Here is a 20,656-nt window from a genome sequence, read left to right as displayed (position 1 = left end):
ATAGCCTGCAGCCCTGGAGATGAAAACTTTCATAATGTTAGAACAGACTCTGGGGATCGAAATCTCGTCTTGACAGTTTTACAATACAGCAGCTCGGAACTGTATCACCCAGCCACCAATAGGTCCAAGCTCAATTGACCATTCCCTATTTGGGAGTATTGCGGTCTCCACCTCGGAGACTGACTAATCTGCATAATCCTCTCTGTGAAAGGAGGGAAAATCAGGGAATCAAGAATTTAACAAAGCACAGAAAAGATGAAGAAGAAAAAGAAGAAAAGATGATCTGCGAATTCCTTAGTCTCTATAAATCTGACCATTTTGATCCTGTCAATGCTCCTTCAATCTCCAGAACTTGGTCTCTACCAGCCGAGCCGTTCATCGGTGCGTCAGGAAGATGACTTCTCCACTGCGGCGCAAGTCGGTTTCTAGACCCCCCCTTTTTTCCCTCGTCCTGACCCGGAGAGAACCCGCTGGAGAGGAACCCCGAGTCGATCTCTATTTGCAGCTGGAAATTTCCAGCTCACGTCAGTATGGCCTTAAGGCATGCTTGAAGTTCAGCTGAGATTCGTAACGCTTGTTATTTCCGTATTATCTTCACGTCAGCAAGACTCTTCCAGTCCTGAAGGTCACCCGGAAGGGGTCATTTGGGGCCAATCTGAGGTTCGGGTCGGATTATAGATAGATACAGAAGTGTACTCCGTACGAAGCATACAATTGTTACGGGGGTTTTAAATTATTTAGCCCTTAGGTTTTTGCACAAACCGCTCCACTGGCACCTTCGAATATTGGGCATGCCCATATTCACTCCACTCAGGATCTCCACTGGAGGATCGACACTGAAGGGCCCCAGAAATGCAAGCAATGCCGTTAGATTATCCTTGTCATTGTTTTTCTTTCATGTACGGAGTACTCCATATGGAGTACTCCGTACAGTCGGATATGATGCCGGGTGCTTTTCCATGCCCTAATGTCTTCAGTATGGAAACACGTGATCTCTTCGATGGTTTCTGACCAACAACCAACATTGAAGATTGAAGATTACCAACATGATCTTGATGCTCTGATTCGTTGATTCCCCATCCTTCGACGCTGAACTAGTTGGCAGGAGATGCTCGTGAGGATATAAAGCATGATCCAATCATCTCATATCATCATATTCAAGGCAAATGCACATGTGAACAAGGGATAAGGCAAACAAACGGTCGAGTCATGCTCTACGGAGTATAGTTTATTTGATAGTTTACCCATGGACCCAAAAGTGGATTCTATATTAGCATATTAGCCACCACATGGTCACCTGGAATGGCTATGCTTCTATCTCCCTTTTCTAGATGTTTGCGAACGACAGGATCTTCTATATGGATCATCTCGAATGGAACCCTAGAGAGGCATGGTATTGAACGGGATCTACAGTTAGTGCCGTCTCAAAAGACTAGAACTTCCCAGAACATTGAAATTGATATGCTTTCAGGAGTTACCTGCAATGGGATTACCCCTATTTTTGTCGGACAATCGATATTTTATCAATATCCCATACCTTGGTGGCCTGCTATCCAGGCCGCAGCACCAGCTTCTCACGAGTTCCTCATTAGCCCCTTAGGGCATTGACCCATTGTGCCATCAAAGAGCAATTCATCCACAATTGTAAAGTGATATATCAAATTGAATATCAAGTTCCAAGTCGAAAGGATAGGAGGTGACAGGGTATATCAAAATAGATGTTATCTCAGTTTCACCTATGGCGAACCGCGCGGTTTGAGGGTCCACGTCAATTATGAGCCCCATTCTGAGAAAATGGATTGCGACAAAGAAATATGAGCCCGTGCTCCATCAACAAAACCTAAGCAGGATTTCCTATCCTGCAGATCATCATTACGTAGAAGCATGCATGAAATATTGAAGCCTCGCTGCCTGAGGAAGGCGCTGAATGATCATAGATGCCATTTTCGGTTTCAAGTGGGCTAAGTCAATACGGGGCATTTGTCGCCACGAGGGAAGCGGAGAACTCTGCAGGGCAATAATGTAAAGTGATAGAGAATGTTGAGATGAAATACAAAGGAATAAAATGAGAAAATGAGAAAGTCGGACGAAGAGAAAACATCTAATAACAATGTACCACAGTGCAAGTGCCGTTAAAAATAGAGCGGAGAGTCGGTTCACGGTGGCGGGAAGCCAATGCTCGGGTCCCGTAATATTAAGGAGGCACCTGACGCCTCTCCGCTTTCGCCCTCAAAGGCTTTTCTCCCTCCTTCATCCTCAATAACACCAACGCCTTCATCTCCCTATCTGTGTTCATCATAACTATCTTCCATTCCTTTAACCTCCTCCATAATTTGACTCTCTGTGTGCCCTCGCTCTCACCACTTCTTCTCCCCCTGACTCATTATATCGAGGATTTCTTGGAGTCATAATCCCAATCGCCCACGCCCCCCCTCAACCCCCTCCTCCCCATCGGGCACCGCTTAATAGTATCTACATACTATCTCGCCCTTCCCGATGTCGCTGCAATAAAGCAATATCTGTTTGCAAGGATTTACTGATCACACCCCTTGTGACGCCGACGCCGTCTGCTTTAGGGGCTGAAATCCTACCATCCCAGACGTCACTTCGTCAAGGTCCTCGTCCATCTGGTTTTTGCATTCTAAATACCGTTTGGGTTTTTTGGTCTGCATTAGTCCTGGGATCTTTTTCAGATCTTTCATTGCCTGCATTTTTTTCTGCCTCTTTTTTCTCTTAAATCGCTATCCGCCGACATAATGCGGGAAGTCAACTTTAGCATCCCGAACGTGAACAAGGCTTCGGTCAATATCACTACAACTCTATATGATCGACGGGCCCTTGATTGTACATCAACATTACCGCTGATTAACTCATTGAATCACCTCGCTTACCTCACAACGTCGTCCGCACGTATTCGGGACATTCTCACCGTCGATGGCGGGATCGAAAGACTCGTTTGCATCCTGAAGGAGGGGAAAAGCAAGGATCTCATGGAAATGTGGAAATGGAGTCTTGCATTCCAGTGTGTTGTGAATATTGGAGTTCGAGGCTCGGAAAATGTGCGGACTCGAGTGGTCGAAGCCGACATGGTCCCCGTAATTGCCACCATCCTGGACAATTACATCAAGGTTGTGGACAAAGTGCGATCGCGGGCCGATCCCGAATCTCACAAGCACTCCAGTCGATCAGCTGCTCCCAGCAAGTCCAGTTCCTCCTCCCTGCGTGAGACTACTGGACGATCCGGCGCCGACTCCAATCTTCCCGCTGAATCTCGCTCCTCTCGTCGCCAGGCTCCTCCTCCAAGCATCGAAATCCCCCAGCCATACTACCAAGAAAATCAACCGACTGATTCCGATGTGATGGATGTCACATCTCCCCACGTGCTCCAATGACCACTCCTCCAGAACGCACCACTTTCCGACAGGAAATCCACAATCACCGAACGCACGATGCTCGACACACCCGCGCCAGCCATCGTCTGCGCACCATGCAACCCCTTGCCACTTCGGTTTCTCCGATGGATACCGCTGAAACATTTGGTTTACGTCCCGTGCGCGATACGGAGCGTCTTCCCAGCATGCTCCCCGGGCTTCAAACTGGTCTCATCTCACAGCCGGACTCTCCAACAACTCCCAGTGGACCGATCCATTCTCATGCACGAAACATTCCTCCTCCTCCCCCACCTCCTCCCATGAGACAGCGACCACCGATGCGTCAGCGTCAGCAGCAATCTGCGTCGGGTGAATCGGACGATGCCAACGGAGAGGACTTGGCCATGGGCGATGACAATCTTCTAGGCCAGGGGGCAGGACCCATTGTTGCTCTGCCTAACCGAATGGATATCGACACAGTGGATGAGCAGTCAACCACCGCGATGATCGATGATGTTTCTGCAACCCACGGCGGATTGACTGTGACAGATCCCTCCGAAGAAGGCCAGGAAGCCGAGACGTTCAACATTGCCCATCGCTCTGCGGTTGATGGTAGCATAATCAACAACACACAAAACACACAAAACGCCGGTGGATTGGGTCTTTCTCCTACCCAGGCCACGAACAACCCTAATTCCCCCACTCTCGCTCCCAGCCCCTACGCCATGTACCTCCGTGATCGAAACACCCCCGCAGCTCAGAACATCCTGTCAACTATGCCTCGAGATGAGGATGTCTTGATGTCCCTTCAGCTCCTGGCATATGTCTCGAAGTATTGCAACCTTCGCTCATATTTCCAGCGTTCTCACCTTGTGCCCAGACTCAAGATTGACCGTGAATTGCATCTTTTCGACGAAAAATGCGGATCCCTCTTCTCCCATAGAGGCACCCGAGGATGAGGACGAATACCTACTGCCTGATGATGTCAATATCTTCCCCCTGGTGGAGAAGTTCACTGTGCGTCATCATTCTAAGGACATGCAGTATTGGGCTTGCGTGGTCATGAGGAATCTTTGCCGCAAGGATGAGTCGCGCGGTGGAATTCGCCAATGCGCGTACTACAAGTGCGGAAAGTGGGAGGAGTTTCAGCGGCAATTCGCCAAGTGTCGCCGCTGTCGCCGCACTAAGTACTGCAGCAAAGATTGCCAAAAGGCAGCGTGGGTATACCACCGCCATTGGTGCCATACGACTGCTTGATACGACCGCCGACGACTTTGAAGGAGTTTAACACACCATTTCTTGATTTCCATGCATACTGGCTCGCATAGCGTCATATCTTCTCCAACCCTCCTCTCTCTCTCTTCTCCCTTCTTTATATTGTTTTTTACAAAGTCTCAAGTCTACTTTGCGGATGGCATTTGCAAAACCTGGCGGCGTTTCAATTCGACCTCCCCCAAATATACCTAGTTACATGTCGTCTGGCTTTTTCTGGCTTTTCTCATACCTCTTGCTTCTCTCTTGTCGTTCTCGCACACGTGCATCCATTCTTGGTTCATTGGCATGTCGGGCTTTTTTTCATTGAAGCCTCCGCTTTATTCCCTCGATTCCCATACATTCCCCCCATTTGTCATGAGTGTATATCTTTTAACATTTTATCGTCTTATCATATTGGAATTCTTTTCCATTCACCCTTTTCGTTCTCATGGAACATCCACTTCTTCGCTTGCAGCCTTTTATACCTAATTGTTGCGGCCACGAGTTTCCTTTCTCTTTATATGGGACATACCCCATTCTGACGCACTTTGAACTTCTTGACGGTCTCTCCAGGCATCTTTCTGTCAATTCCCAAACGATACTTCATGTTCTTGCGGAGGATCAGTCTATCTTGTTTTGTTTTGCACTTTGCCACCACGGCACCGGCGTTTTTTTTTTTTTCATTTCTCCAATCATCGATCCTATTGTTTATTGTCTATTCGCCATGAAATGAAACACCCCAAACATTTGCATTGAAGTTTTTTCTACCGATTCAATTCTCCTCCCAAGTGTCTCCTCTCCTTCGTAATTCAGTAATTCATTATCTGATCTTGGAATCCCACTCATTCTTTAACATCCTACTCGTCCTTAGTAAACCCATAAGTAGCAGCCAACCGCGACTCAAGATGCTCATAAGCAGTCAAGGGACGCTTGCCGGGCTCCATACTGCCCGCACCACCTCCAAACCCAACAACACCGACGCCTCCAACCTTCGCACGATGATCCTTAACAATTTCACTGGGAACAGGAACCAACTCGGTAGTATCAACAGGATGACAAAAGTAAACAAGGGTATACCGATCCTGGGGATTAGGACTCCTCTGCTCTTCAAGGGGGAACACAACCCGATGAACAGTAGACTTAAGTAACCCATCGGTCCAGTAACTCAACAGATCTCCAATATTCACCAAGATTGGTGGGAAGGGGTACGCATCCGCATCATTACCGGGGATAATAGGGACAGGGGCCCAGGTTCCCTCGGGAGTAAAAATCTCCAAACCTGGTTGACCGGGTCGCTGGAATAGAAGAGTGATACTACCGTAGTCGGAGTGAGCACCTGCACGTACGTCCTTATCATGCTTGTAGCTTGCTGTTGCGGGCGAGAAGATAGATGGGTAGTACAAGTAGCGCAGGATACTACCTGTAGGACCGTTGCTGGGGTTGTGGCGAGTTGTGAAGAAATCTTCGGGCATCTATATTCATTTTAGTATGGGTTTGCGTATAGTTATATGGGGAATGGAGTTGGTTTAACATACCTCGAGGCCTAGAGCAAGAAGATTCAGAATCCGAGTGCAGGTCTTGTTGCAGAGTTGGGCAAAGTCGTTGATATCGGATTCGTGGGGAGCCAGTGATGCTGGGAGAGGCTGTTGAGCCTTGCCATCCTTGAAGTCACCGAAATTCATGGCTCTAATTCTTGTTAGTGATATTGATATGATTTATCTGTGTATGAAGACATACTCTTTGAAGTCACCAGTCTAGTTTCAGATAAAATTGGTATGATTAGTTTCAATGAAGATTGGATGAATGCAAGTTTAGAGGAAAGGTAGCATACCCGTTGGTGCTCAGGGTCAAGTGTCTCCGTGTGCATACCAGACCAACCGCGGTTCTACATGATGGTGAGTACAATTTAACACTCAAGTACTTCCAGATGGTATGGTTATTCAAGAGTGATACTAACGTTCGGCTCAATCCGGCAAACCTCCTTCTCCGAGGCCGGAGAAGCGAAGAACTTCTTCGACTAAATAGTGAGTCAGTAGTCAGTCCACAAGTTCGACCAAATGAAGTATGAGTAACCATCTACAACTCGAAAAGAAGAGAACTCAGACATACCAATCCAAATCCATTATCAACATCCTCAACAGAGAAGTCAGTGCCCTTGCTATTCACATACAAAAATCCGTACTTGGCCGCGGCATCCAGCATGGCCTTCCCCACGGCGGGATCATTCGGGTTGGAGATGTCAATGACAGGAAGCTCAATGGGAGCAGCAGTGTCCGCCATTTTGGGTATAAAGTACTTTTATAGTACTTTTGAATGATCTCAAATCAGGGGTAACTCCAGATTTTCAAAGTTCAAGACAAAAAAAATATGGGGCGTGGAACAATATATAGCTAAGATAGCACATGAGAGATCGGTTACATGAAAAAAACTGCGGGACCCGCCTATCGCGTATCTGTCATATCTAATGGTGGAGTTCAAGTTACATTCCACTGGGGCCGTAGGTGTAAATAATTTGGATGATTAGAGTCCTAGTTTGATTATAGTAAGTTGAGCTGAATGATCAATGTAGGGACAAATTGTAGTCTTACTCAGGTCAGTACATAGCCCTGGAGGTAGCAATAGGTAGTGTCAGTTGCCCAGGTGGCTTTGTGAGCTATTACACAGTAAATATATTATACACCCCGCACGTGCGTTTCTCAATGATACCTAGAACATTCAAACAACATTGGACATCTGGAGGCATCTGGAGGCATCTGGCGTCAATATGTACTGGGATATATGACACTAATACTAGTCCTAGTGTAGACTGAGTGACTGGGTATGGACAATCGATACATGTAGTATAACATTTTAGGCAAATCCACATAAGCAACTTCTCAGTTTAAACCAGACATTAGATCAATCTGAAGGTGGATAGAACATCATGATAAGAAGGCTAGAATACTGAGTGCTATATGTTTAGAGATTAAATTGAGGAATACATACTAATCTATGTTCTTTCAATTGCATCTAATATATAGTCTCTTCAGGGTTCTGTATCAACCTTGGAACTGTCTTATCAGTTGATGATCACACTATGATCGACTGATTGGCCTGGACTCAGGCACACTAATATCCAGTAGCATGGATCTCCCATAGTGGAAACACAATAAATATATCAGAATCAATTCAATCTAATATGAAATAAAAAGTTCATGAGCAAGTCCTTTTTACCAGATTTAGATATTTAATGTTGGTGTTGGTGAAAGAAGCCAACAGCAAGTGAGTTGCAACTTGCAACTTGCAACTCCGCTTTCCCCCCTCCTCGTGATTTCGCATCTCGCGACCTTCTTCAGCCCGTGTTTCTTCAACCTCATCCCCACTACTCTCTCCCACTGTCTCTTCAAGGGCTTCAATGCTCGGCATCTAGCCGCGCTTCTCGCCCTACAGCTTCAAAGCCATGCCTAGTAATTCCAAGATCGCGACCTTGTCCGGTTTGCTTCAGTTTGCTAACACCTCGCCTTTAGTCCGCCCCCTCGATGACTGGGCCGTAGGCCGCACCCAATCCCTCCCTCTCTCCGCCCTGAAAGGTACTGTCATCGGTATCGATGCTGCTCATTACATTCAACAACATTTGGTGAATCAGTCAACTCGGGAAGCTCTTCTAGGTGCCTTGGGAGGTTTCCCATTCGCTCTGAAGAACAATATCGAGAAAGAGCTGCAGGCCCTCAAAGGTCTGGGCATCGGCTGCATTTTCGTCTTCAATGGACTTGACTTCGGCAAACGAGATCAACGTACGCAGGCGCAACCCGCATCAGTGCGCTCCTTCGAACAGGCTTGGGACCTCTACGACCAGCAACAGGCCGACCAGGTCGTGGACGCCTTCAGCAACGCTGGTATGCCAATCTTTCCATACGGGATCCCTGCAATGTGGCCGACATCCCCACCACCATTTGACGATGACTGGACTTGGTCGCACCCATCCGTTGGATATTACGCAAACACCGCTGACCCCCTTGACCCCCCAGGGACCCCACCCCCGGAAACCCTCTTCAAGTTCCTGCAACGGATCCTGAACCAAAATGGCGTCCCCTTTCTGGTGGCGCCATATAGCGCGGTCGCCCAGGTGAGTGTCTGAAAAAGTTTGGGAACTAATTTACATAGTTTGAGACTGATCTCATTGCGCCTTACGTTAGCTCTCCTACCTCGCCCGTGGCTCCAACCCCGTCGTCGATGCCGTATACGGTCCGTCCGAAGCCTTCCTGTTTGATCTGGATAAGCTGGTGACCCGCATCGAGACTGAACCGGCACAATTCACCTGGCTCACCAAGCAAACTTGTCAGGAGGAGCTGGGTCGTCTATCAAATGAACAGTTCTTGGAATTCCTTCTCCTTCTAGGGTCGTCGTTCCTACGACCCTGCCCTCTTTTTGAAAACCCCGCTTACCCAGGAAAGCTTCCTAATATTCGCGATGCTCTGCCAATGTTCAATTCCGCCGGGCGAACTGCTTTGGCCATGTGCGCCCAGTACGAGGAGGACCGTCGCATGAACGAGTATCAATATGTGGACCGGTACAAGCGCGCATATTTGAGCGTCAAGTACCACGTTTATATGGATTTGGAAGGACGAGTTGTTCCCATGGAATCGGAGACTGTCTCTTCTGACTTGCACGAAATTATTGGCCAGCGACTTCCAGAAGAGCTTTACTTTTACTTATCCAAGGGTGTTTTGGGGGCAGATGTACCGAACTACCTCACCTCAGGTGAAGTGCGATCTTCATTGCCGATGGGTGCAGAGGATACCGAAGTCTACCGCCAGCTTGTCGGAGAAACTCTCACCCCTATCCGCACACAGTCCATCTGCCTGCTAGCCAACTCGCTTCACCGATTCTATCAGACTAAAGAGATTCATATTCGCCCCTGGTTCGACGAAAGCTCAGATGAAAAAATCAACTTGAAGAACATCCCCTCTGTGAAGGAAACGATTCAGGCATGGAGAATCCCTTCTGCGCAGTTCCCCGAGAGCGTCAAGAAGTTGCAAGTACCTCTTGGTTCTTTCAAATTTGCCGTCCAAAGTCTTAATAGCTCAGACTTCGTACCAAAGTCATTTGCTACCAAAGAGGATCCGGTATGTGTTCCTCAAGGCCACAAGTCCCACCCCAACATCTAACATAATTTCTAGGTTCTGTCATCCCAAGAGGATATTCTTTCTAACGTTATTTGGCGGTTCTTGCAACTGCGTGGTTATGTTGATGACAAGCACAAGCTCACTGTGTGGGGCAAGTGCCTGGAGCAAGCTTTATCGAGTGTGGACCCTGCAGATAACTTGGAAGATGCTATATTCATTGCTATTGAGATGCTTCGCTTCGACCTTCTCAACACAAAGAATTGGTTCTCCCATGTATCTGGTGGTCCTATGAGAGGCTCAGGTATTATATTCTCCTGCGCTTGAATATACCCTCAAGAATAATGTACTGACCAATCTATCTTTTTTCCAGACGACGATAAGACCTTCAATATGCTCATCTCTCGCGTTGCATGCATTGCGAAGTTGCAGCATAAGAGCATCGGCTATTCCGGCCCACTGAGCCGACAACTTCTCTGCTACCGCGCTTTGATCTCCGAGGTGCGATCTGCACTGAGGAATTTGATCGAGGTTGTTTTGACTAGTCTTTTGCTCAGCGGTGATGCTGATCGGGACCGCAAGGATTGGACCGAGATGTCAATTAAGTATGTGTTTCATCTGCCACAGAAAGAGACAGCTGAATCTGTTATGCTAACTCAATACCAGCAGGCTGCCTTTTATTGATGATAATGATTGCGGACTGGGAATTGCTGTTCGCACCTACCTGGATGACCTTCCCCTGCAAGCGGAGCCTACATCCCCCGAGGCTCGCGCCGAGGTCAAGTCAAAGGGAAAGGAGTGGTTCCAGCACAGCGAGAGCTTCACAGGCAATCTGGACGAGGCATTCAAACTTTGGGATGCGGTAAGCGCTCACATTCCTCTGTTTTACCATCAATCCCAACTAATACACTATCTAGGTCTACAAGGGCACTCAAGCGGCGAGCAACGAACTGAAGGACACGAAGTTGTGGGATAACGCAAACAAATGGCTGTCCGAGAGACGGTAATCAGTTTGACACACAGTGAGGCCCAGAATCCTTTTTTTATCGGGCTATCGGGGATTTCGGGGCCTTTACCTATGCAAAATGCATCCTTAGTTCATACCTATTCGCTTGCTGAATTTACCTGGACTTGGCTTGGATGTGTTGGCAAATTCTCTATTGTATTACTATCTAGTAATCCATAAAAATCAAAACAATAATCCATTTTAGTCACATCATGGCAGCAGCGGTATTTAACTACATTTAATCTATCTAGATTGTGTTAGAGAGTCGCCAAACCAGACCTAGTTCACCATATATCCATAGAGACTCGGATATACATAGTGGGCTCATTGATCGGCGGGCGGGACCAAGTGGCCTCTTCGGCGTGTTTTGTCATCAATTACCCCCGGCGCCAATTGCTTAGAGCTCTTGTCCTTTTCTTCCAAAACACTTTCTGTGTAATTGACTTACACTTCTCAAAAGGAAGGAAACCCCAAAAAGAAAGAATTTTACTTTCATCACATTCAAAATGGCCCGTCTGAGCTTCCTGCTCCTGGGTGCCCTCTCCGCGCTCGGCAGCTTTGCCAACGCCAGCTCCGCCGTTAAGGACCTTCTCCCCACGAACTTTGACGAGGTCGTCTTGAAGTCCGGCAAGCCCGCTCTGGTTGAGTTCTTCGCTCCCTGGTGTGGTCACTGCAAGACCCTTGCCCCCGTCTACGAGGAGCTCGCTACCGCTTTCGCCTTCGCCGAGGATAAGGTTACCGTTGCTAAGGTTGATGCCGATGCGAACCGTGATCTTGGAAAGCGCTTCGGCGTTCAGGGTTTCCCCACCCTGAAGTGGTTCGATGGAAAGAGTGATAAGCCTGAGGAGTACAAGGGTGGTCGTGATCTTGAGAGCTTGTCTTCATGGATCACTGACAAGACCGGTATTAAGCCTCGTTCCGCGCAGAAGGAGGCCAGCAAGATTGAGATGCTGGATGACGCTTCCTTCAAGTCCACCGTTGGTGGTGACAAGAACGTTCTGGTTGCCTTTACTGCGCCGTGGTGTGGCCGTGAGTAGCTCCTTTTTCTGATCCCAATTGCAGGATCTATACACCGTGTTCCCTTCTCATTTCCTCCGACTAACCTCTTTGTTCTCTTATCAGACTGCAAGAACCTCGCTCCTGCCTGGGAATCCCTCGCCGTTGACTTCGACCTTGAGTCTAACGTCGTGATCGCTAAGGTTGATGCCGAAGCTGAGAACTCTCGTGCTCTGACCAAGGAGCAGGGTGTCACCGGCTACCCTACCATCAAGTTCTTCCCCGCTGGCTCCACCGAGGCCGAGATCTACTCCGGCGCCCGCTCCGAGGATGCTTTGATCCAATTCCTGAACACCAAGACTGGTACTCACCGTGTCGCTGGTGGTGGTCTGGACGCCCAGGCCGGTACCATTGCTGCCCTTGACAAGCTGGTTAGCGAGTACGTGGCTGCTGCCAACTTCGAGTCGCTGGCTACCGAGGTCAAGAAGGCTGCCACCGGTCTGCAGGACAAGTACGCTGAGTACTACGTCAAGGTTGCTACCAAGCTGAGCGAGAACCAGGGCTACGTCTCCAAGGAGCTGGCTCGTCTGGTTAAGGTTCTGAGCAAGGGCAACTCCGCCCCGGAGAAGGTCGATGACCTTGTCTCCCGAAGCAACATCCTGCGTCGCTTCGCTGGCGAGGACCAGGAGAAGAAGGATGAGCTGTAAACGAGCTGCTTCGTTTGATACTACTTGATTGGTGTTGATCCCCGAGGAAGCTACAGTATATGGAACTTGTAGTGATTTTCCGGGAAATTTGAATGAATATACTTGGCAGATGCTGCTGTATTGTATGAATTGAGAAATCGATCTGATGTTTAGTAGGCCTTGTGCCTAGGACTTGGAATGAATAAGTTTGAAGAAATCCTCTTATATATGGATACGAGAATGGGTTCCTTGAGAGACTCTTTATATCGTTTAAACTGCATTGGTCTGAAACGTAGGGTATCGTGATTTCGCATAAGAAAGATAACTGCGGCACTTAAGTGTAGTCTTAAAAAACGGGGGTAGTGACAGGCCTGTCATAATAGTAGAGAAGAGTAGGCATTCAAGTTGCGGGCAACAAGGATGGAATTTCACTGTGGAGGAGTCGCTGACGCATCGTTCTTTGCAGCTGATAGCCCAGCCTCCAATTCATCTAGGCGGCGGGTCATATCATCCACTGGAGGGGTCAGTGTACACGACGCATTGAATATTGAACGCTGGGGGCGAACGTACGCTTTCCAAACATCTCTTTGGAAACATTCTCGAATTTGCCTTGCAGTTGATCCAGCAGCTCATCAACAGCTGCCGTGAGTTGCCCTTGGGCATCGGAGTTCTAGACTTGATTAGTTTTGAGGCCTGTGGAGCGATGGAAGAATGACATACAGGCTGTGACAGCAGGGACTCCTCTGCTGAGGTCTTGGCTGGAGTTGAGTCCTCAGGCATATTGTACTGAGTATCTTTGAAGAGCAAAAGGCTTGATAAAACTGAATAACCTGAAAACGCAAACAACTCCCCAGTTACTTGGGTGAACTGTACTTCGTATGGGCATCAATAACGATAAGGCCGGATCATCACTTAGACCGCCTTCCGTTTCACACTAACCATATCCAGCGCTTATCGCCCACGCTAACCCATATCGGGACTGGCTCCGGTTCAAAAAAATCAAGAGCATCAATCCGCTGTCTCTCTACTACCAGTTAATTTCCAACCCCCCAATTACACCCCGACCACATATACACAATGGTCAAACGAAGCAAGCTGCTTCAGGCTCTCGATGCCCACAAGGGTCGCGATTATGATGCCGAGAAGCAGAAGAAGTCAGTTAAGGCTGCCGAGAAGCGCAAAGGCTTGAAGAAGACCGATGCCAGCCCAGCTAAGGTCAAGGAGACCGAGGAGGTTGCTGAGGAAGAGGCCGTGAGCTCCGAGGCTGACGAGAGCGAAGAGGCTCAGAACAAGGAGGAAGCAGAGGAGTCCGACGAGGAAGAGGTTGAGGAGGAAGAGGATGACGAGGAGGAAGAAGAAGAAGATATCCCTCTATCAGACCTTGAAGATGACGAGCGCGAAGATGTCGTCACTCACCAACGCCTGACAATTAACAACTCCGCCGCAATCACCTCCTCCCTCAAGCGAATCTCTTTCATCACATCTCAGACCCCATTCTCCGAGCACAATTCCCTCGTGTCCAAAGAGCCGATCGAGGTTGAAGACCCCAACGATGATCTCAACCGTGAATTGGCTTTCTACAAGGTTTGCCAGGCTGCCGCTACCCAGGCTCGTGGTCTCCTGAAGAAGGAAGGCGTTGCCTTCACCCGACCCGGTGACTATTTTGCGGAGATGGTCAAGAACGATGAGCACATGGACAGAATCAAGAAGAAGCTGTATGACGAGGCTGCTGGTAAGAAGGCCGCTGCTGAGGCGCGCCGCCAACGTGACTTGAAGAAGTTTGGCAAGCAGGTGCAGGTCGCCAAGTTGCAGCAGAGAGCTAAGGAGAAGCGCGAGACTCTTGACAAGATCAATACCCTGAAGAAGAGTATGTTTTACCCAAAGCAGCACATTCCTTTTCCTTTACTAACAATTTTCTACAGAGCGTAAGGCTGATACTGCTGCTCCTACCGACGATGCCAACGACCTCTTCGACGTGGCTATCGAGGATGCTGGCCAATCCGACAGCCGCAAGCGTGGCCGTGGCGAGGGTGGTCCCAACAACAAGCGTCAAAAGAGAGATCAGAAGTTCGGCTTCGGTGGTAAGAAGCGCTTCTCTAAGAGCGGTGATGCTGCTTCCAGTGGTGACATGCGTTCATTCTCTGCCAAGAAGATGAAGTCTGGTGGTGCTAAGCGCCCTGGCAAGAGCAAGCGTGCTCAGGGTCGCATGTAAGGTTTTTGAAGAAGACCTGTATGCATGATGGAGATGTTTGAAGGCGCATGCGGCGCCAAAAAAATCGCGTGGAGATTTCCACTTTTGCTTTCTTTCTGTAATAACTAGAGTTACCCTGCATCTACGATGAATTGACTTACATTTATTTCATTTTGTTCCTCTGAATATTCAATATTTATTAAGCCCCGAAAACTAAACACAGCATGCTGATGACTTAGATTCTTGTAAGTGCTCTTAGAGCTAAGCTAGCACTGCTACATTTTTGAGATGTAGCGTATGTTAGGTTAGAATGAAACATGTCTTAAAGAATTTCTGATCTTAATTTCGGGCTTGTTTATGTCTCAATTTGAATAAGCACCTTAATTACATGTAGCTCATCACTTGTAGTTGGGGACTGTTGGTCCCATCTAGCCTTGTAGGCCTTTATAACCCACTAGGTGGGTGGATTATATTCAGGTCTGGTACCTGGAGCCTCAGGCACCCGCATCAGCCTGTCGATCCCCCAGTCACCTACTCTTGTTGATGTCCCGCGAAATTCCAGGCCATTCCTGCCTTTTCATGTATCTGAACGTGTTTCATTCATCTTTACTCCTTCATACACTATGCCGCGATCGCAACCATGACCTCCCGCGAAGAAACAGTCCTGCCTCCCATTGATCCTTCCATCTCGGATGAGAATGATTGGTGGGAGTTTGGCTTGTCCGAGGTTAAGGTCTTACGACCAGGGAAGATGCTTTATGCGAACCTCCTTGAAGCCACTGAGAAGAATCCCGTGCAAGTTATTGGAGAGCTGCAGCTCAAACCGAATCAGGAACACTTGGGTAAGCGCGCATAAGCTTGATTACTGATTGCCTACGCGTCTCTCGTCCGTCACTCACATTTGTTTGTCTCACTCTAGTACTGAGCCCTGATGCCCTCTCCAAGCGAATGATCATCGACGATGTCACCCACTATGCCTACGGCCAAGCAGAAGATCGTAGCGTCCAGCTCTGGGTTGCTGGAAGGGCGGGTTGGTACCGGATCTCACCCGCCAAGGGCTACCTGCCTCACTTCAATCGCATGGTTCAGGCTGTCGACATGTACTACTTCCTGATAGACAGGCATCAACATGGAAAAAAGCAGCTTAATCCAACCTACAGAAACCTGTGCGAACAGGTAAGTCGCCCCTCTGTCGCGACACGAATGCGCGCGCCTCGCTTGGAATCTGTTCTGCCCGCTAACTCCGATGTAGTACGTCTTCCATACACATGGCGATTGCGAGACACGGGAGCAGTCAGCTGAGACCTTCGGAATGCACGGTCCTTTTCTCCTCCGCTGCATGATTGAGGATGATGAAGACATGGAGTGGAACAAGACTAATGTTTTCATCCATCTCCGTCGTCAATTCAAAGTAAGTAACTAGCTGTTGCGCTCTCGGATATTTGATCGCGGTATTAATCAGTGCCATAGGATGAGTACAAAGAGATAATGGACCGACTTTCACCTAAGTCTAGCAATGACGAAGAGGAGGAAGAGGACGAGCCCGAAGTCATGACTCCTCGACACGACCCAGCTGCAATTGCCAAATCACAAACCGATGCTGTCTATCATCTCATACAAGAACTCAAAGACGAGGGACACCTCGCCAAACGCCGATTACACATGGACTTGTTGTCAGAACGATTGTCAAAACGCTATTCATTTAGCAAAGAAAACGCCCACAAGATCATCGCCGCTAGGGCAAGTGCCGTCCTTGAAAAACTGGATGAAGAAGACATACCTGGCTTCAAATGGTCTCGTTATGTGATCCACCGAGAACTTACTCACGCCGCCACTCTGCCCGACCCCTTACCCCCCGCTCTTCTTACACCCTTACAACCCATCGAAGACTCCAGCGACGACGAGGCCCTTATGCGAACCCATAAGTCTGTGCTCCGTCCCAAAAACGCCTCAGTTTCCCGCAAAGTGATGGGTAAACGAAATCGCAATGGAACCGCCGATCAAAAGCCCACTCAGTCTGATGACGATGAAGATCATGATGACAATGAAAATGACGATGACGATGATCCAGACGCCATGTCGGACGTGGAGACACCTAGCAAAATCCGCGGCCATGAGCTTATTCGAACTCCATTGGCTTCTGCCAAACCCCAAACCAGATCATTCCTAGGTAGATCTGGCACAGCAACCTCTCTCCTACAAACCATGCTCCAGGATACCCCACAAACCTCTACCACCCTTGCATCTACTCTACCCATTGAAAATTCAATACTCGGAAATATTCCTCCACTTCCTGATTTGACCACTAACACTGACCCTGACCCTGACCCTGAACCCGAGCCAGAACCTGATACTTGGACTTGCCGCATGCAGGATTGTTCCAAGGTAATCACGACCAAGGGCGATGAACGCCAGAAAGAAATTGAACATCATGCCGGCGAGCATGACTGGGAAATGCAAATGCGAATTGAGCTCGTCGAGTCAGAGCGACGCATGCATTCCGTCTTCCCTGTTAGCAATCTCATCAAGTATCTGCTAGGTCAACACCTACAACAGATGCGCGAAGCATTCCCGGAAATCCATCACGGCCGGACTGGAATCAATGGTATCAATGGAAATGGAGATGAGAATGGGATGACCGAACAATCACAATCTGTTGATGATGATGAAAGTTCCATTGAAACTCCAAGTCGCCCGTCTTTAGTGGAGCGGAACCAAGATATGAATGGCCATACGAGCTGAACATTGCTTTGAATCTTTCATGATCATGATGCTAGAATTTGACGATTACCTCCGACTGCAATTTGCTCGAAGATGACTGCGCAACCTTATTTGCTGCTTGATGTACTTTCCCTCAATGAAAAAGGGGGCACTGGTCTGATAAAATATTGATCAGACTGTATGTACTACTAGAAACAAACATGAACTCTCTTGACATACTGTCCTTCAGTCCAGATCAACTCTGGGGCCTTCTTGAGCTATCATAAACTTGGAAGACTAAATAGTAGAAAATGGATGCGCACCTAAGATAGTTCATATTTCCTCACAAAGGTACATTAGACATCTGGACTCGAGTTGTCTTGATCAATTATTAAAACTGAGACTCGGGAATTGGATTGATCAGCACTTGAGGACAGTGCCCAGATGTGACTCGGAATTTCAAGTCTTCCAAGGTTCCAAGTTTTGGAGGTTGACACGATGACCAAAGTACACGCGCATGAACCCTTCCAACTTTGACGTCCAAATTTTAACATACCAGTACACATGTATGCAGAGCGTTTTGAAGTATGCTCAATTGCTGCGTTTAATTTCAAATTAGGAATAATTGGCTGAAAATGTGCATATTCTGATTATAATCTCGTATAGACATAGTATGTTACAGCTCTAATCAATGGCTTTGAAGTCAAAGGGAAGATTGTATCTATTTCTCAGCAGCTTCAGCCTCGGCCTCACCCTTAGCAGCCCTCTTTGCCTCCCACTCAGACAGGAACTGAGATACCTTCGGTCCCCAGACCTCTTCACCTGCTTCCAAGTCCTTGTACTCCAGAACATTCTCAGGCTCCAAAGTAAACTCTCCCTGGCGGCTCCGAACAAGCTCGCTCATGAGTGCACAACTGCCAACCGCCTTGCCCAGATCATGGGCTAAAGAGCGAACATAGAAGCCAGATGTGACAGTCATCTTGATTTTGACTGCAGGTGGCTGAGGGACAGGCTGTTCCTCTTTGAAAACAGGAGCATCTTCAGAAGCTGGTTCAGGAGCAGCAGACTCAGACTCAGGCTTAGGCTTAGGCTCCAACTCAGACGCAGCAACAGGCTGAGCCTCTCCACTCTCTCCAACCTTCTGCTTCTTCGCAGCATCCTGATCCTCACCCTGGGGAGAATCCGCAGGAGGTGACTTGCGCTTAGAGGAAGCTGCCGCATCCTCAGTCTCCAGAGGAGCAGCATCCCCCTTGTCAAGCAACTTCTCTGCAATAACCTTCTCATCGCCCTGCATCTCTTTCTCAGGGAACTTGTACTCATGTGTTCCAGGCTCAAACCACTCCACAATCTCCAGTTCCACAGCCTCAACAGGTCTAGACTTAATCTCAACAGGAGGCATGATTCCCTCGCGCGCATACTCATAAAGTCTCTTGCCATCAATTCGCAACGCAGAGAAAATAGGCGGTCGCTGCATAATCTTGCCACGGAACTGCTTCAGCGCATCTTCCACCTTCTCCCGTGTGACATGTTCGTACGGAGCTCGTCGAACAATTTTACCAAGTCGATCATACGTATCGGTCTCAGCGCCGAATAGCACAATGGTCTCGTATGACTTTGTGCATCCCAGGAACTCAGGGAGACATTTCGTTCCTTTGCCCACACCTGCGATCAGAATACCTGTCGCAAGGGGATCGAGGGTACCGCCGTGTCCGATCTTCACTTCAAGGCGCTTGTCGCGGCGGCGCTTTTTCTGGAATGAGTTTTCGCGATTGCGTCTGGCGCGCTCGTCTTCGAGCCATGGGGCAAATGTTTTGGAGGGATTGAAGTGCTTTTGACAGGTACGGAGTACATCGGCGGAGGTAACGCCTTGGGGCTTGTGAATGGCTGTTCCAATTTTTGGTTAGATTTTGAGATTGGATGATTAGAGGTTGGAAGGGGTCAGAGCGTACCAAAGCAGCCTTCGAGGATCTTTTCGCCTGACATTGTAGTGCGGAATAGTCGGAAGCCAGGTGGGAATGGCATCTGGTATAATAATAAGTGTGAGATGTGGAAAATGAAAAGCTTCGGAGGTCAAGATCTATCGTAGCTTGGGGTAATTTATCCCGATAAGGGGCGGGTCACGATAAGGTACTCTAATAGTGGAATTAGCAAAGTTACTGTATGTTGTTACACAATATGTATGGATCCATGGATTTTATCTTCACATGCATGAGCAGCATGACCTTGAAGAGAAGACTAAATAGAAGTTATATACCTAGGAATAGGTCTGTATGGATATCTTAATCGGAGTTGGAAATTTAGCTTTAAGCACTGGTATTCATACATGTAGAGGTCACTGTACAGTATTCTCATTCTCCCGGCAAATCCATACATGTATACCGCGAGCGACTACGTCAGTACTTATACTTAGATATCCACACGGCACACAAAATTGAAGAGAACATTTGAACCCCGAGTCATAAAATGCTATTCTTAATTAATTGTTCCAAGTCCAATGTTTCCCTTAGGAACCGATAGTCAACACTCCCTGATATTCACAGCTTTCCTTAACCTCGGGATTTGGGTCCTTTGTACAAACCCAATTGGAATTCCTTGCATAGACACTCAGGACATGATAGATTGTCTGGGTTGTATTCACCTGCTGCAGATCTAAAACAAAGTTCTCAATCTGCAATCCATACCGAAAACCAAACTGAAAGTTATCCTGGGCACATTTGTTGAATTCTATACCCGGTTGTATTGCACCGCTTGGGTTCCTGTCAAGTCTTGTCAGCTTCAAGTTGCCAGTGCTACATCTTTATCCATTTAGACGCCAGTGTAAGGAGCAAAGGAGATTAAATATTCGAAATTGCAGTGCTCTTTGGTATTTACGTATGCAATACTTCGGCTGGGATCAATTGGTTTGATTAAAACTCACCAGGAAATGAAGCATTGGTCTCCCAAGCTGTTACTCGGATTCTGTACCGCAAACTGAAGAGTTCCAAGGGTATTGTTGGAGTATACACTGGCATTGAAGTCCTGGACCTGGAATGAATTGGTTCGTTTGATGGGGCTGGTGAAGCCACCGGAACTGAATGCCAGCAGATAGAGGATAGAGAGTTTCATTATGTAGATCAATGCCAGTGGTTATTTAAAATTTGACTGGAAATTGATCCAATTCCATAGGACGGAAATCAGCTTATAGTCGAGATGTAGAAGAAATGAGATAGGAAAGTCGTCATAAGAAATCACACTTTTATAATGACTTTGGGTTGAAGGAACCGCAAACTATGAACCACGGAACCTGGTCGATATACTGTAGGCATTCCGGACTATAGATGCACTGTCATAGCTAGATTGTCACTTGATAT

The 20,656-nt window shown here is 47.9% G+C and overlaps 9 protein-coding genes across 9 annotated transcripts; 5 read left to right on the top strand and 4 right to left on the bottom strand.

Annotated features, from left to right (window-relative positions):
• Positions 1–2,756: 2,756 nt before the first annotated feature.
• On the top strand, positions 2,757–4,628 carry samB (MYND-type zinc finger protein MUB1; the record flags this gene model as incomplete). Its single annotated transcript, XM_057093885.1, has 3 exons — positions 2,757–3,380; positions 3,425–4,265; positions 4,315–4,628. 3 exons carry the CDS (start codon positions 2,757–2,759, stop codon positions 4,626–4,628), a joined length of 1,779 nt encoding a protein of 592 aa, XP_056939856.1.
• An 854-nt stretch (positions 4,629–5,482) lies between these two features.
• Positions 5,483–6,905, bottom strand: N7483_010457 (uncharacterized protein; the record flags this gene model as incomplete). The annotated part of the gene is made up of 6 exons (XM_057093884.1): positions 5,483–6,097; positions 6,161–6,311; positions 6,363–6,379; positions 6,457–6,510; positions 6,583–6,642; positions 6,735–6,905. The coding sequence occupies 6 exons, from the start codon at positions 6,903–6,905 to the stop codon at positions 5,483–5,485; spliced, it is 1,068 nt and encodes a 355-aa protein (XP_056939855.1).
• A 1,159-nt stretch (positions 6,906–8,064) lies between these two features.
• On the top strand, positions 8,065–10,734 carry N7483_010456 (MKT1 family protein; the record flags this gene model as incomplete). Its single annotated transcript, XM_057093883.1, has 6 exons — positions 8,065–8,730; positions 8,801–9,730; positions 9,785–10,031; positions 10,101–10,332; positions 10,394–10,589; positions 10,645–10,734. 6 exons carry the CDS (start codon positions 8,065–8,067, stop codon positions 10,732–10,734), a joined length of 2,361 nt encoding a protein of 786 aa, XP_056939854.1.
• A 505-nt stretch (positions 10,735–11,239) lies between these two features.
• N7483_010455 (protein disulfide isomerase family protein) lies at positions 11,240–12,436 on the top strand (the record flags this gene model as incomplete). Its single annotated transcript, XM_057093882.1, has 2 exons — positions 11,240–11,762; positions 11,856–12,436. 2 exons carry the CDS (start codon positions 11,240–11,242, stop codon positions 12,434–12,436), a joined length of 1,104 nt encoding a protein of 367 aa, XP_056939853.1.
• Positions 12,437–12,843: 407 nt separating this feature from the next.
• Positions 12,844–13,195, bottom strand: N7483_010454 (heat shock factor-binding 1 family protein; the record flags this gene model as incomplete). Its single annotated transcript, XM_057093881.1, has 3 exons — positions 12,844–12,929; positions 12,986–13,085; positions 13,136–13,195. The coding sequence occupies 3 exons, from the start codon at positions 13,193–13,195 to the stop codon at positions 12,844–12,846; spliced, it is 246 nt and encodes an 81-aa protein (XP_056939852.1).
• A 297-nt stretch (positions 13,196–13,492) lies between these two features.
• On the top strand, positions 13,493–14,621 carry N7483_010453 (EBP2 family rRNA-processing protein; the record flags this gene model as incomplete). The annotated part of the gene is made up of 2 exons (XM_057093880.1): positions 13,493–14,282; positions 14,338–14,621. Coding segments are annotated over 2 exons (1,074 nt in total), but the record flags the coding sequence as incomplete, so codon positions are not given.
• Positions 14,622–15,246: 625 nt separating this feature from the next.
• N7483_010452 (uncharacterized protein) lies at positions 15,247–17,348 on the top strand (the record flags this gene model as incomplete). Its single annotated transcript, XM_057093879.1, has 4 exons — positions 15,247–15,448; positions 15,526–15,782; positions 15,859–16,017; positions 16,116–17,348. The coding sequence occupies 4 exons, from the start codon at positions 15,247–15,249 to the stop codon at positions 17,346–17,348; spliced, it is 1,851 nt and encodes a 616-aa protein (XP_056939850.1).
• Positions 17,349–18,027: 679 nt separating this feature from the next.
• On the bottom strand, positions 18,028–19,328 carry N7483_010451 (pseudouridine synthase PUS4; the record flags this gene model as incomplete). The annotated part of the gene is made up of 2 exons (XM_057093878.1): positions 18,028–19,190; positions 19,256–19,328. The coding sequence occupies 2 exons, from the start codon at positions 19,326–19,328 to the stop codon at positions 18,028–18,030; spliced, it is 1,236 nt and encodes a 411-aa protein (XP_056939849.1).
• Positions 19,329–20,111: 783 nt separating this feature from the next.
• Positions 20,112–20,411, bottom strand: N7483_010450 (uncharacterized protein; the record flags this gene model as incomplete). The annotated part of the gene is made up of 2 exons (XM_057093877.1): positions 20,112–20,193; positions 20,224–20,411. 2 exons carry the CDS (start codon positions 20,409–20,411, stop codon positions 20,112–20,114), a joined length of 270 nt encoding a protein of 89 aa, XP_056939848.1.
• Positions 20,412–20,656: the final 245 nt, after the last annotated feature.

Source organism: Penicillium malachiteum (assembly GCF_028827825.1).
Source record: "Penicillium malachiteum strain IBT 17515 chromosome Unknown utg000005l:1.0-9002435.0:326005.0-9005861.0, whole genome shotgun sequence".
NCBI classification, from domain to species: Eukaryota; Fungi; Ascomycota; class Eurotiomycetes; order Eurotiales; family Aspergillaceae; genus Penicillium; species Penicillium malachiteum.
The sequence above is the reverse complement of the archived record's forward strand: the minus strand, read 5'-3'. Positions and strand labels throughout refer to the sequence as shown.